The sequence below is a fragment of the Rhinolophus ferrumequinum genome, chromosome 26 (genome assembly GCF_004115265.2).
Source record: "Rhinolophus ferrumequinum isolate MPI-CBG mRhiFer1 chromosome 26, mRhiFer1_v1.p, whole genome shotgun sequence".
NCBI classification, from domain to species: domain Eukaryota; kingdom Metazoa; phylum Chordata; class Mammalia; order Chiroptera; family Rhinolophidae; genus Rhinolophus; species Rhinolophus ferrumequinum.
The window spans coordinates 9,520,541-9,534,456 of NC_046309.1; the positions used below are offsets into that span (position 1 = coordinate 9,520,541).

The 13,916-nt window shown below is 43.6% G+C and overlaps 1 protein-coding gene across 1 annotated transcript in view; it reads left to right on the forward strand.

Moving 5' to 3' along the window:
• Positions 1-13,916, forward strand: part of PARP12 (poly(ADP-ribose) polymerase family member 12) — a 34,970-nt gene that overhangs the window by 16,256 nt on the left and 4,798 nt on the right. The window contains exons 5-9 of the mRNA XM_033099182.1: positions 190-313; positions 3,865-4,057; positions 6,139-6,280; positions 9,079-9,175; positions 12,796-12,871. Coding sequence (XP_032955073.1) covers positions 190-313; positions 3,865-4,057; positions 6,139-6,280; positions 9,079-9,175; positions 12,796-12,871 — 632 coding nt within the window. The remainder of the gene's footprint in view (positions 1-189; positions 314-3,864; positions 4,058-6,138; positions 6,281-9,078; positions 9,176-12,795; positions 12,872-13,916) is intronic.

The window sequence follows — 13,916 nt, forward strand, 5'->3', positions numbered from 1 at the left end:
GTAAAATGTATATAACATGTAGTACTTCCATATCTAAATGCTAAGATAGGACTGTACTAAACAAAGTCTCCCCCACAGATTTCCAAAACGTTCCCCGGTCAGAATCAGAACTGCACCCGTTGAGAACCACAGGACTAGGCCGTGCTGTCTAATGCCAAGGTGTCTTATTTCTTTATGTTTTTATTTTAGATAAGTGCAATAAAGTTCATTTCCATTTACCATATCGATGGCAATTCTTGGATGGAGGCAAATGGAAGGATTTGGACAAAATGGAGCTTATTGAAGAGGCATATTGCAATCCCAAAAAAGAAAGGTCGGCAATACGTCACCTTTTGTCTGCTTTGTATGTGGGCTTTCTGTGTGGTGTGAGGAGTTTCGACACAGCAGTTTAGTTTTGATCACACACCCAGAGACGCTCACTCACTCACTCAGTGAGCAGACTGGTCTGTAGGTGGAAGTTCTGGCCTGGGAATTGGACGCTAATGTTCATACTGGGTGTTTGATGCCTCTATTCTTCCACCTTCCGTCTTTCAGGGAGCATCTGTGGGCAGGGAGGTGGTGGTACCGAGTGAGTTCTGAATTATTTGCTATTGGGATTGATCGTGTGCTTATTTCCTCATTGATGAGTGCAGAAAAATGAGAGGCAATCATTTGTGAAATTTTAGCCTTTGCCTGTGAAGTCATATGGCTGAAACTGCTGTTTATCCAGCCATTCACTTCCTTATTTTTCTAAGTGTGTCCCAGTATTTTAGTCAATTCAGAGTAAATGGGGAAGGCCTGGGTAGCCTGATTTTTAAACACTTAACCATATCTTGGATTGAGTTGACTAAAATACGTTGCCATGAAGAGAATTTGAGCCTACTTTTTGAGTGGATGAAATAAGATTGTGCTTAGAGTGAAATTATGTGCAAATTGCTACTGGCAAAGTATGTGAAACAAATTACTCCCCTTAGGAGGATTAAATGGCTCACAAACCACACCCTTGCTCTCTCTCCCTCTCTTTTATTCTGAGGCAAAATTGACACACAGTGAAGTGCACAGATATTAAGTGTGTAGTTCAGTGAGTTTGACAACGGCATGCGCTCGTGTAGCCCACAGTGATCCAACAGTAGCTCATTTTCATCACCCCAGCAAGTCCCCCCTCCACCCCCCCTCCAGTCAGCGCCAACCCCTGCAGGCCACCGCTATTCTGCTGTCTGTCACCAGAGATTCGTCTTGCCTGTTCTTGAACTTCATCGGAATGGAGCCATACACTGGACTACTGTGTCTGGCATCCTTCTCAGCACTAAATCAAGTTCCCGAGGCTCATCCAAGTTGTCTTGTCTCCCGGGCTTCCATAGGGCAGATGTTCAGGGATGAAACTGCTGGGGATAGGCTGGGTCCGTCCTCAGCTCTGTCAGGTGATGCCACGTTGTTTTCCAAAGTGATCGTGCCACTTTCCACCCCCATTAGCGGTCTGTAGTGTCCCATCTCCCTAATGTTTGGTACTGTCTGCCATCTGAACTTTTCCCAATCGGGGGGTGAAAATTGATATCTTCGTTTTTACATCCTATGAGGTAAAGTGTCTCTCCATATATGTTTGTTGGCCATTTGTGCTTCTGCTGTGAAATGTCTGTCCTACTAGACCGTTTTAGTGGGTCTGGGGGGATTGTGTTGTGTTTTAGTTGTTTAGTTATTTATATTTATGTAGTTTCAGGAATTTAAAAAATTTCTGGATATTAAACGTGTGTTGAAAATAAACTCTTCCTGTCAGATTATGGTATCTTTCAATGAAAGAAGTATTTATCTGTCTTTATTGTTTTATACTTTTTGTGTCATAAGAAATCCTTCCTTGTCCCAAGACCATAAAGAAGTTTTCCTGAATTTGCTTTAAAAAGTCTTAAGGTTTTAAGAACTGTATTTAATTTCTCCCTGTATGTGGTGAAGCATGGGTCCAGTTTCATTCTTAGGCAGGTGAATTACCAGTTTTGCCAAAAATCACTTTTTAAAAATTTATTTAATTTAAAATTTTAAAACTTGTGGTAAAATATACGTAACATAAATATACATAACATAAAATGTACCATTTTAACCATTTTTAAGTGTACCTACAGTTCAGTGGCATTAAGTACATTCACATTGTTGTGCAGCGGTCACCATTAACCATTTCCAGAAGTTTCTAACATTTTTCTCCCTTTTTTTTCTTGATCAGTCTTGCAGAGATTTATTAATTTTACTGATATTTTTCTTTTTTTGGAATAGCCAGCTTTTGTCCTTTTTTAATCTCATGTTAGATGACCCATGGTTTATTTCTAAGTGTATTTTATTTTATTTTTTATTTATTTTAAAAAGTTATTTACCTTTATTGTGATTACTTATACATTTGAATTAATTTTTACTGTCCATCTTGATTTTTGCTATTTGACTTGCTTTTTCTTTCATCTTTTTTTTTTTTTTAACTTTTGTTTATTTAAGTGTGTTTTTCCAGGACCCATCAGCTCCAAGTCAAGTAGCTGTTTCAATCTAGTTGTGGAGGGCGCAGCTCACAGTGGCCCATGCGGGGATCGAACCGTCGACCCTGGTGTTATGAGCATCACGCTCTAACCAACTGAGCTAATGGGCTGCCCCTTGGCATGCTTTTTCTACATTTCTTTTATATCTTTGGTCTTAGATAATTTTTCCTCATTTGATTTTTTTTTTCCTTATCTGCTAGTTTGGAAGTTATGTACCGAATATCTGTTCTTTCAGTGGTTACTCTAGAAATCTAAATAGGCCCTTTAACTTAACAAACTTTAGTGTAACAATTTAAGCTAGTTTATACTTTTAATCATTCTTTTGAACGATCAAATAATCATGAACATTGAATTCTGATTAGTTCCAATCAAACTTATTTACTAGTAGTACTATGAATTTGGGCAAATTACTTAACCTTCCTGTGTCTCAGTTTCCTCATTGTCAAGTAGATAAAATAGTAGTTTCTACATCAAAGGATTATTTTGAGAATTAAAAGTTGATATATGTAAAACACGCAGAACAGTGCAAGGCATGTAAAATGTGCTATATAAGCGTTACTTCTATTCTTTTTCTAATCCCAGGAGTTAGAAATTAGCATTGTTTTACGCAGTCAATATTTGCTTAAACTGACGTATTTGTCATTTTGTTTTGTGCTCACCATTCCTTTGCTATACGTTTCCTTCTGGACCATTTTCCCTATTTAAGTTCATCTAGATGTTGCTTTATTGAGAGTCTAGTGGCAAATGTGTTATTTGTTTGTCTGCAAGTGTCTATTTCATCCTCATTCTTGAAAGATAGTTTTATTGGGTGTTTTCTTGCAATTCTTCAAATATTATACCATTGTTTCCTGGCTTCCATTGCTTCTAGTTAGGAGTTAGCTGTAAGTCTAAATGTAGGTATAATAGTTCTCTAGGGCTTTCATAGCAAACTTGGTGATTTAAAACAACAGAAATTTATTTTCTCACAGTTCTGGAGGCTAGAAATCTGAAATCAAGATGTTTACAGGAACACACTCAATAAACACTCAGCATATGTTGACTGTTGTTATTTTGGTTTCTAAGGATTCCCTTTCTTACCAGCTCAGCAGTGCATTTTTAAAAAGAGTATTTTAACCAGCATTTTCTGTGTAGTGAAAGGAATGTCATAATGATGAGTTTTCCATATTACCTTGATTTCATTATTTTTGCATGGCAAAACGATCTGAAAAGGCAGTCCTCCCCTCCCTGCCTTGGAAACACTTTTTGTAAATGTGCATATCACTTTTATGTTCGTCTACCCGCCGACGGTCTAGAAGACCAGGGGTAGAAGCGGAGGGGCCTGTGTTCATTTGGCTGGTGGAGTTTTCAGTGTGCCTCTCACGTTCTTTTGCAGGATCCTCTGTGCTGAGTCCGCCACCTTTCACTTTGATTCTCTGAACTTTCAGTCAATGACATTTGGTGCTGCCCGGGCTCGCCGCCTCTCCACAGCCTCCTCAGTCACCAAACCTCCACACTTCATCCTTACCACCGAGTGGATTTGGTACTGGAACGATGACTTTGGTTCTTGGCAGGAATATGGAAAACAAGTAAGTGTGATGGAAAGAGGGCGAGTGTTTCCTCCTAAGGATCCATATGGAGGAGCCCTTCTAAGAACAGCCACAGGATTATTCCAGGGGGTCAGTGATAGAGCCAAAGAACTCCTAGGTTCTTTTCTCCCTGAGCTCAAGATGTACCCCCAAATTTCAGGTCCAAATTATTTCCACCCAAATTAACTTCCTAGGGCAGCCATGACAAAGGACCACAAACTAGGTGGCTTAGAACAAAAGTGATTTGTTGTCTCACATTTCTGGAGGCTGGAATTGAAATGAAGGTGTTGTCAGGGCCATGTTCCCTGTGAAACCTGCGGGAAGTCCTTCCTGGTGTCTTCCTAGATTCTGGTGGTGAGCTGGCGAGCTTGGGTGTTCCTTGGCTTGTAGCCATATCACTCCAGTCTCCTCCTTCACATAGCGTCCCCCTGTGTGTGTCTTCACACGGCCTTCCTTCTATAAGGACACCAGTCATGCTGGATTAGAGGCTCATCTTAACTAATTACATCTGCCGTGACCCCGTTTGCAGATAAGGTCATATTTTGAGGTACCAGGGGTTAGGACTTCAACAGATCTTTTGGGGGGACACAATTCAACCCATAATCTAATCTTATATTGAAAAGAATTACTGTTCTTGGCCCACTGAAGTTCCCTGCATTAAACTTGTCATCCGTGAGGTGTTGGGCTCCGGGATGCATTGCCCTGTTTGGATCCCCTTTGGATTATTCTCAGCAGGCTTCTCGTGTCAATTTACCTTTTGCATTTTCCCCCTTTCCTGTGATCACCTTTACCTTGATCTAAAAGCTCCACAGTTACCTTCACCCTTTTGTACCTAAACAATCCATCCATCTGCTCGGAAGGAAAGACCCCCGTTTATTTCCCTGCTCACTATAATCTGACTTCTATTCCCATTACTTGTTCCTCTGGTCACTGTTCATGGAGCATCTGCGGGAGGTGGGATCCAGGCAGACACAGCCCTCATTGTACTGTGGACGCCAGCAAGGGGCTCCGGTGCCAAATCCCATGGCATTTCCAGCCTTTGCCCAGCCTGCCGCCCGCTCCCTTTTCACTCTCCTGGTATTCTTGCTCTTCCCTTTGTGGGCGTCTTTTCCACCTCCTTTTGTGGATTTTGGGGTTTCCCGGAGTCCATCCCACACACCCCTGTTCTCCCCACTTGTGTGTTTGCACTGCGTGATCACCTCAGTTCTTCTGGTAGTGGTGGCCACCTCAAGTGAACTCTGTGTCTGTCTCCAGACCAGATTCCTCTTTGAATGCCAGCCTTGTGTACCCAGGCACCTACCTGATACTTCTGTAGCCCCTTTACTTTTTGTTCTGGGCACCGTGCTAAGTGCTCTGTGTGCCTTGTTTTAATTATTTTCCAAGCCTTCGAGGATGGTATGATAGTACTGTATAATGACATGAATGTGACTTAAGCATTGTTATTAACCCTGTTACAGAATTGAGATAATTGAGGTTCAGAGAAATTAACTTGCCGGGTTATAGAGTAAACAGGTTTGGAGCCAGAATTCACACTCAGTCCATCCCAAAATGTCAGATATCCTGTAGGTCATTGGAAAGATGATGACAGACTGAAATGGATAATTGAAAAAAAAGTAGAAGAGCTCTCCAAGGACCAGAAAAAGAAAACGAGGATGGCCCTCTGATTAAAGGATGGCGGGAACAAGACTCCACAGGGAAGAAACAGCATTGCTCAGGCTGTCCAGTCAGGCAGCATTTGAGAATCCACTGTTGATGTGTCATCTTCGTTTGAATGCCTGTGTCGTCCGTTACGAGTAATTGAATGCCCTCTCTTCTCTTCATTGCTCCCATCGCCGTCCCCCTGGTTGGCGACACCCACATGTACAACCTTCTGTTTTCCCTGGTAGCTTTAGGAGGCAGTCGCGTTGGCTTCTGTTCAGTGCCCCCCTCTCCTGCTACACGCCTGCTCCTTCCTCTGCCTCCTGCATGACACGAATGTCATTGTGAGCATGTGTGCAGCATGGCGAGGAGGGTGACACCCAGTGTGTCCCCATCATCGGGCGGCCTTGCCTCCATGAAGTCCCTGGTTTCTCCCTTCGCAGGGCGTGGAACACCCCATGGCCACTGTCAGCAGCAGCGACCTGGAGAAGGCCTACCTGGAGTACCTTGGATCAGGGTCTGGCACCCAGCCAGCCATTTTGAAGTTCCAGGCTGGAAAGCACAAGTACGAGTTAGACTTCCAAGGTACTGATGACCCGCGGCTCCCCCCACCCCAGCAGGGCCTGGCCATCGGTTTGCTGTGCCTTTTCCACGGGAACCCTGGAGGGTTCTGTGTACACACTGAGGGCCAGGGAAGAAGTGAAAGGGTGGTCTGCTCTCCTGAAGTGCTGCCTGTACCGGGGAGACAGACCTGTAAGCACATGATGCCAGCCCAGGGCCTGAGGAGAAGCTTCCTGAGGGGCTGAGGAAAGAGGACCCTGAGGAGGGGACGGGAGCCCAAAGTGTGGAGGGACAAGTAGGTGTGTATGCAGTGGCGGCTGTCCTGCTGGCCGTGGACGAGTCCCTCTGCACCCGCGGATTAGCAGGTGCCGTGGTGGTTCTGCTCTGAGCTTGGCCTCATACTCCCCGGTGTGGCAGCATCTCTGTCACCTTCTCTGTGGGCGCCTTCGGCACAGATGGCTGTAGGTTGCACACGTGCTAGGCACACACTTTAATTAAAAGTTGCTGGGAAGCAGATTTTTGTGTGCTCGTCGTATCCTGAAACTGGGCCTTAAGTGACTTGTCCCAGTTGTCTTGACAGACAGAAGCAGGCCAAACACTCTGGCCAGTGCTTCCAGTGGCTGATATTTGAAGATTTTTTTTAAGTTTTAGTTTCTCTGTAACTTCTCTTAGTCTATTTCCACATAGATTTATCAACCCAGCCTTGTTCAGTTCAGTTTTACCTTTAAATTCACATCTGAATCCTTTTGGATGTTCAGCAATTTTAAAGGGAGTTAAGTGGGCCTTACTTTAAATACAGTTTACTGTTTTCCCTATTTTTGTGGCCCTTCATTCTCTGGAGGGCAGCAAAGTATCTTCAGTGAATTACCCTAAAACCACTTTAACTGCATGCGTCTAGCCAGTTGTTTTTGTTGGTGGTTTTGTAACACTTGTGGTTTTGCTTCAGGTACAATCGTTTCCGCCTCGATGGGCCCTTTCAGAGATCCTTCTTTGTTTCTTCTACTCTTTAATGAGAACTACTGCTCACCTGCTTTTAGCATCTGCTGGAAAACACCAGCCATATGTGACGTGGTTCGCAATCCAGTCTGATAAACACAAGTGCTGCACTAAAGGGGACAGTGAGAGAGACGTGAAATAATAAAAGTTAGAACTGCCCTGAAAATCAAGTCTACGTAAATAGCACCCACCCGACTGCTGCTGACAACAGTCTGAAATATTTGTTAAAGTATTTGGGGACTAGCCAAACAAATAAGGCCAAAATGTCCGATGCAGCCTTGATCACTGTCACCCTAGGCGGCACCCCGGGGGCAGAGCAGAAAGTCAGGTGAGGGTGGGGACGAGCTCGCATGCAGTTGACTGCACCCTAGGCGGAAGCATGCTCACCGCAGACAGACCCAGGCTCACCTGGCTGGGCACAGTTCTTTCTTGTTGTTGTTGGTAGTTAACAGGAACCATGGCAGTTTGAGCGGAGTTAACTTCTCACAACCTCACTGCTAGGTATAATGAAAGCAAGTCTCAGACCGAAATCTGCCCCTTATATTTATGAATTAAATATTGATTAGGAAGCAAGTACACTTAAGAAACACACACAGCAGGCCAAGTGACTTGTTCTGTAGGATCAGGGAAGACACAGCTCTGTCCTTTTACGGAATCTTGTCTCAAAAGAGTCACTCAAGGCAAATGCAGGATTCCAGAGGCCAGATTCTGACATCTGTTCGTTGGCATGAGTCAGGCAGAGCCCCCAAGGTCAGAGCTTGCTTAGGAACTAAGTCTCGGGATCCTCCTCAAGGGTAAAGGAGGAAAAATGCCTCACCCTGTCCTTGGGAGGGCAGGGATCGGGTCTCGCGTGTATTTAGCCAGTCCACATATCTTGAATAACTTAATTTCACCAGTGAAAGCCCGTTTGAGATTCATCATAACGTCAGTCAGCAGGCCAATAAAAACCCACGTAGTGTGCTAGCAGAGTATTGGATGGGAGTTCGAACGGCGGATAACAGAAAGCGTTGTGGTAGATGGGTCTGAGTTATGGATTCCTGATCAGAATGTGGGGGACCCCTCAGATGTGCCCAATCTTGACAACCACCTGTAGCGTACAAGGCACACACCTCAAATGCAGTGAGATAAGTTACAGACATCTACAAATATTAAAACGTTTTTCAATGAAAAAAATTATTTTTGTACTCTTAAGTGCAGAAAGTAAGACTTGACAGGGTTTTCCTGGTGGGTGGAGACATGTGATCTAACTTGTAGGCATTTGTGGTTTTTCAATTCAAGGGCTGGTAACCCTTCCACCCTCAGGATAAATCTGAGGATCTTGGGGGTGGATGTGGGGCAAGAAATTTGTTTATTAAAGATGACATGGGTTTAAAAAGGTTGAGAAATACTTCTATAGTCAGTTTACTCAAAGTGAAGAAAAGTCTTGAGAGTGAAAGTACTGCATTCTGAATCCCACTGGCTCAAGATGTTGTAATTCAGTCTCAGGCTGGGCTGAAGCTTTTTTATATCCAAACTGGGAAAAATTGCTAAGCAAAATAATAGTTTAAACAAGATTGGAAGGAACAATTTAAAAGCACTCATGTATAATTGATATGTCAATTACTAATCATTCACCTGTTCATTAAAGCCAGTCTCCTAAGGCTTCCTATTTTCTTTATTAATATTTGAAATGTGTAAAAGTGCCTTATTTTTAACAGACTGATTCTGGGCTTCACACATTTGGATTAGCTTTCCAAACCAATTTAATTTGTTTATAAAACATTGCCATCCTGTGTGTGTGTATAAAACGTTATATTTATATATACGTATATAACTTTTTTTTTCAGCCTTCACTCAGAAGAACGTGATCTATGGCACAGTCAGAAAGGTTTATCGGAGACCCAAACACATGTCTCCCGAGGACGTGAAGATGAAGCAAACCTGGTAAGTGGCATTTGAGGAACTTGTTACGCAGCGTGTGACGGGTGGGGGGGGGCAGGCTCTGCTGAGTACAGACTGGTGACAGCATCGAGGAGGTCAGGGGGCTGTGTGACTGAGCGAGCGCCTCAGCGCTGTGTCTGAGTTGTCTGGGACTTGCCTTGGATCCTCTCCATTGTTTGCTGTGATAAATAAAACGCCATGAAGGATGATCTGATGTGCGTGGTGGTTCACAATTGTGGAGATGGGTCATCAGGTTAGAGTGTTCGAAGGTCAGTGCGAGTTCTCTGCCTGGGGTTGGACCAGTGTGCACTCGCCCGGAATGCATGAGGTGCCAGTTTCCTCGGCTCGCCAACACAGTGAATCCAAGCGCTGAGATTTTTGCCATTCTCATAGGTGGGAAAGGGGGTATCAGTATTTTAATTTGCTTTCTCTTATAAGTAAGGCTTACTGTTTTTTCCTAACATGTAAGGACCATTTGCCTTCCTTTTTCTGTGAACTGTTTGTCTTTTTGTCTATTTTTCTATCAAACTCGTATAGTATTTTGATATTTTTCTTAAATAGTAAGAACCTTTTATTTATTAGGGAGACCAGCCCTTGGTTTGTTTTGTATATATGTATATATCAAATATTTTCTTTTGGTGTATTTATCTTTTGGCTTTATGAAGTATTTTACCATGCAGAAATATTTATTTCTTTATTATATTTTATTTTGTTTAAATGTATCAGTCTTTTCTATGTATTACTTCTGGATTTAGAATTTTGGTTAACTATGACTGCTCCTACTTCTGAAGGTCATTTTTGATTCTTTCCTTCTCCAGAGCCTACCTTAGGCACAGTTTGGAAAAATCTTATCCTATTTCTGAGACTAGGTCTCTTTTGTCGTCACTCTGACTGGGTCTTCAGGGGGCCCCAGGAGAAGCCACACATCAGAAATGAAAGTGATGATTTGGGTTAGATTCAGACGAAGGTCTGAGTGATTCAGGATCTCCGTCCTCTGTAATCTGAGAGCCACATCTGTTGATGGAGTGAGGTGCGTGGTTCCCTCCAGCTCTGGTGACAGGAGCTGGTCATAGCTCCAGCAGGCAGGTCTGCTTGGGCCTCCGTGGCCAGCTGGAACTCGTAGAGTGGGTCATTTTCAGAAACAACTCTATTTACCCAGTTAACGGGGTCGCAGAATATGATCTCCGCATTCAGAAGTGCTAACGCAGGAGTTAAATGGAAAGTTCAAACGGCTTTTATATACATCAGTTATCTGTTTTAGTTCCTTACTATCCTTCAATCCTCCATGAAAATGTTTATATATATATATATATATATTTTTTTTTTAAGATTTGATTGGGGAAGGGGAACAGGACTTTATTGGGAAACAGTGTGTACTTCCAGGACTTTTTCCCAAGTCAAGTTGTTGTCCTTTCAATCTTAGTTGTGGAGGGCGCAGCTCAGCTCCAGGTCCAGTTGTCATTGCTAGTTGCAGGGGGCACAACCCACCATCCCTTGCGGGACTCGAGGAATCGAACTGGCAACCTTGTGGTTGAGAGCCCACTGGCCCATGTGGGAATCGAACCGACAGCCTTCGGAGTTAGGAGCATGGAGCTCCAACCGCCTGAGCCACGGGGCTGGCCCGAAAATGTTTTATTCATGTGATTGGGTCTTATTTTTTCTTTCCTTATCTTCTTCTGGATATTTTTTGCCATTTTGTTTTTTCCCTTCCACTAGTTTGGAAGTTACATGCTGTTAGGATTTTTTTTTTGAAGGCCACCCTAGAAATTACAACATGTTTTCTTCACTTATGTGTGTAAGTCAATCAGTATCTTTGCCCTCCTCTCAACTGGTACAAGGACCTTCATATACTTTATTCCATTTACTGTCCTGTAAGTTTTTAACTTAACGAGGCACTGTTGTTTTATACTGTGAATGTTTCATTAAATTTACTCACATTTTTACCAGTTTCTTTGTTCTTTCAAATTTCCTTAGGTGAAGGTCTGTTGGAAAACTGTGTTTTGTTTTAATATATCTTTATTTTGCCCTCAATCTAAAAAATAATTTTTACTGGGTGTAGGATTTTTGTTTATAGTTATTTTCTCTTAGAACATTGGTGATATCAGTCTACTATCGTCTGGTTTCCATCGCTGCTTCTAAGAAATCAGGTGTCATTCTGGATGGCGCTTCTTTCCTTGAATCAGTTGTTTTTCCTCTGGCTACTTTTAAGATTTTCTTTTTGTCTTGGTGTTACGGACTCTCACTATGGCATGTTTGGGTATGTGTTTTTATCCATTCTGTTGGAGATTCTTTGGGCTTAAACCTGTGAATTGGTGAGTCGCATTAATTCTCTTTGAAGTTTGCCTCCACCGTGTTCTCTCTCCTCTTTGGATTTCAGTTCGGTTCTGACCAGATTCAGACCTTCTCACTCTCTTCTTCATGTTTCAGCTTCTTCCCAGATTTTCCGTCTCCTTACTGCTCTGGGCCACGTTCTGGAGAATTTCATTTCCCACGTCTTTCAGCTCACTCATTCTCTCTTCAGGTGGTCTAATCTGCTAGTAGGCCTGTCCATTGAACATTTACTATCAAGGATTGTATTTTTTATTTCTACAAGTTTTGTTTGTTTGTTTTCAGATCTTCCACGTCTTTTTACAGTTTCCTATTCCTTGCATATGTTTTTAGTTTATCTTTTGTTTCTTTAAACATAGAAAAAATAGTTGTTTTATACTGTGCCTGATAATCTCAGCAACTTAAGTCTCCTTGGGTCTGTTTGCTTTTGGGATCTTGCTTAGTTATTTTTAAACTGTGCCATTTTCCTAGAAATGTTATTTGTGGGAATTCTTTGAGTCTTAGGATAAAGGTCTCATGCCAGCAGAAACAGAAGGTCTATCTGTTGTAGGAAGAAGAGAACATTCTGAAACTGAATAGCAGTGATTTATTAGGTTGGTGCAAAAGTAATTGCGGTTTAAAAGGTTAAACATAATTACAAAAATCACAATTACTTTTGCACCAACCTAATAGAACTAGTTTCCCAGTCCTTGTTCCTAAACCCTTTGGGCCACACTTGTCTTTTAGAACTCAGTTTTTATTTATTTTTATTTTTAGAAAGAGCACGTGCTGCTTGTATTGTGTGACCCCTGTAATTAATATTTCTGCAGTCAGAAATCTGCACAGTCACTTTAAGAAGGATATACAGGGGTCCACAAGTAGCCTCTTAGCAAACTCGACTGCTGAGTTGAGTTTTGACATCCATTTTATGTTGTTGTTTTTTTAAAATGTCTTTATATGCCTATGCCAGTTACACCTCATTGAGGCTTTATTAAATAATAATTCAGAGCTCTTAAGTAACAGTTTCAGAGCTCTTGGAATTTCAAAATCATGGATAAGGGTCTGTGCGTGCTGCTTTAATCGTATGCTCTCTCCCTTACATGCAGGAGTTGGGATGCAGGTGAGACGTGATCCCTCGGGCCTGGTTGGTTGAGTTTGGGCCACTTAGGCAAAGAGGGAGGTGTTGTCACAAGGTGAATAGTGTGTGGCTGTGCTTCCTGGTCTCCCTCCTTTTACAAAATGAATGGAGGCCACCTGTGACAGTCTGCTTGTGTCTGAGAACTAAATGTCACAGTGTTTTTGTTTACGTTTTGTAGCGGTGTCAAGCTTCAAGGCCCAAAGAGCATCCCCGACCATTGGGACACCTCGGCCCTGCCGGACATTGGCTTTAAGGTATGGGACTGGCGCTGCCTGGGGCTGGGGAGGGGAGTGTTCTCAGCGATAGGTGAGTGTGAGTGACTGCAGTGTCCTCTGCCACTGACAGTGTCAGGCCAGGGCTCGTGAGGGAGGAGGCGGAGGGAGGTATGTGTGGGTTGTTAATATTATTTTTTCAGGTCTTGGGGATTTCAAGGCTGGAGATCATCCAGGAGATGGCTGTGGCCCTGAGGGGACAGGATGTATTATGGATGGAGGATGAGGAGCTGGACATTTTCTAGAAAGGGCAGCAATAAGGCGCTTAAGGGCTGGGCTCAGCCAATAAATACTCGTTTTACTAAGCAAGGAAAGGAAAAGAAACCAGGGGATGGTTTGAGTATGAGGGGACATATAGAGGGGAAATTGCTGTTGGAAGGTGCTAGATAACTAGAAGACAAGAGAAGGAACAGTCAGTTCAGTAGCTCATTGAGGGCCTGCTAGATGATGGGCACTGCGCTGAGGTCAGTAGCGCGCCCAGACCAATGTCCAGGGCTGCCCGTCTGTGTGGGACGCTTGCACTGGCCTCTGACGGCCGGCCTGCTGCCAGGCAGTGTGCGGCCCCAGGAGGACTCATCCAGTCGGGTTGTGGAATGCTCACACAGACACCAACAGCACAGGCAAGATGTGTGAAGGGTTGGGCGAGTGGACAGCAGCACTCTGATGTCAGCAGACAAGGCCACCATATTGAGGGGCTCGGGAAGGCGTCTCTGGGTCCACATCTGAATGGGCTGGTGCTTGTACAGGCAGAAGTGGGAGAACAACACGGGGTTGATGGGAACTGCAGGGGAGGCAGAGAGGGCAGGGCTGTGCCGTGAGCCCCTTCCTTGGTCATGGGGCCAAGCAGCAGCCATGACAGGTGTGGGAGCCCATGACGATTTCTGGCCTGGGAGGGGCAGGGTTCGTTCCGTACTTGAGGAAGCGGAGTGTAGCAGCTTCCAGTGAGATGGGTGCAGAGAAAACAGAGTCAGGATTTGAGTTGCAGGAGACCCATGGACATTCATGCTAAGCCCTGATCATTTAGGAC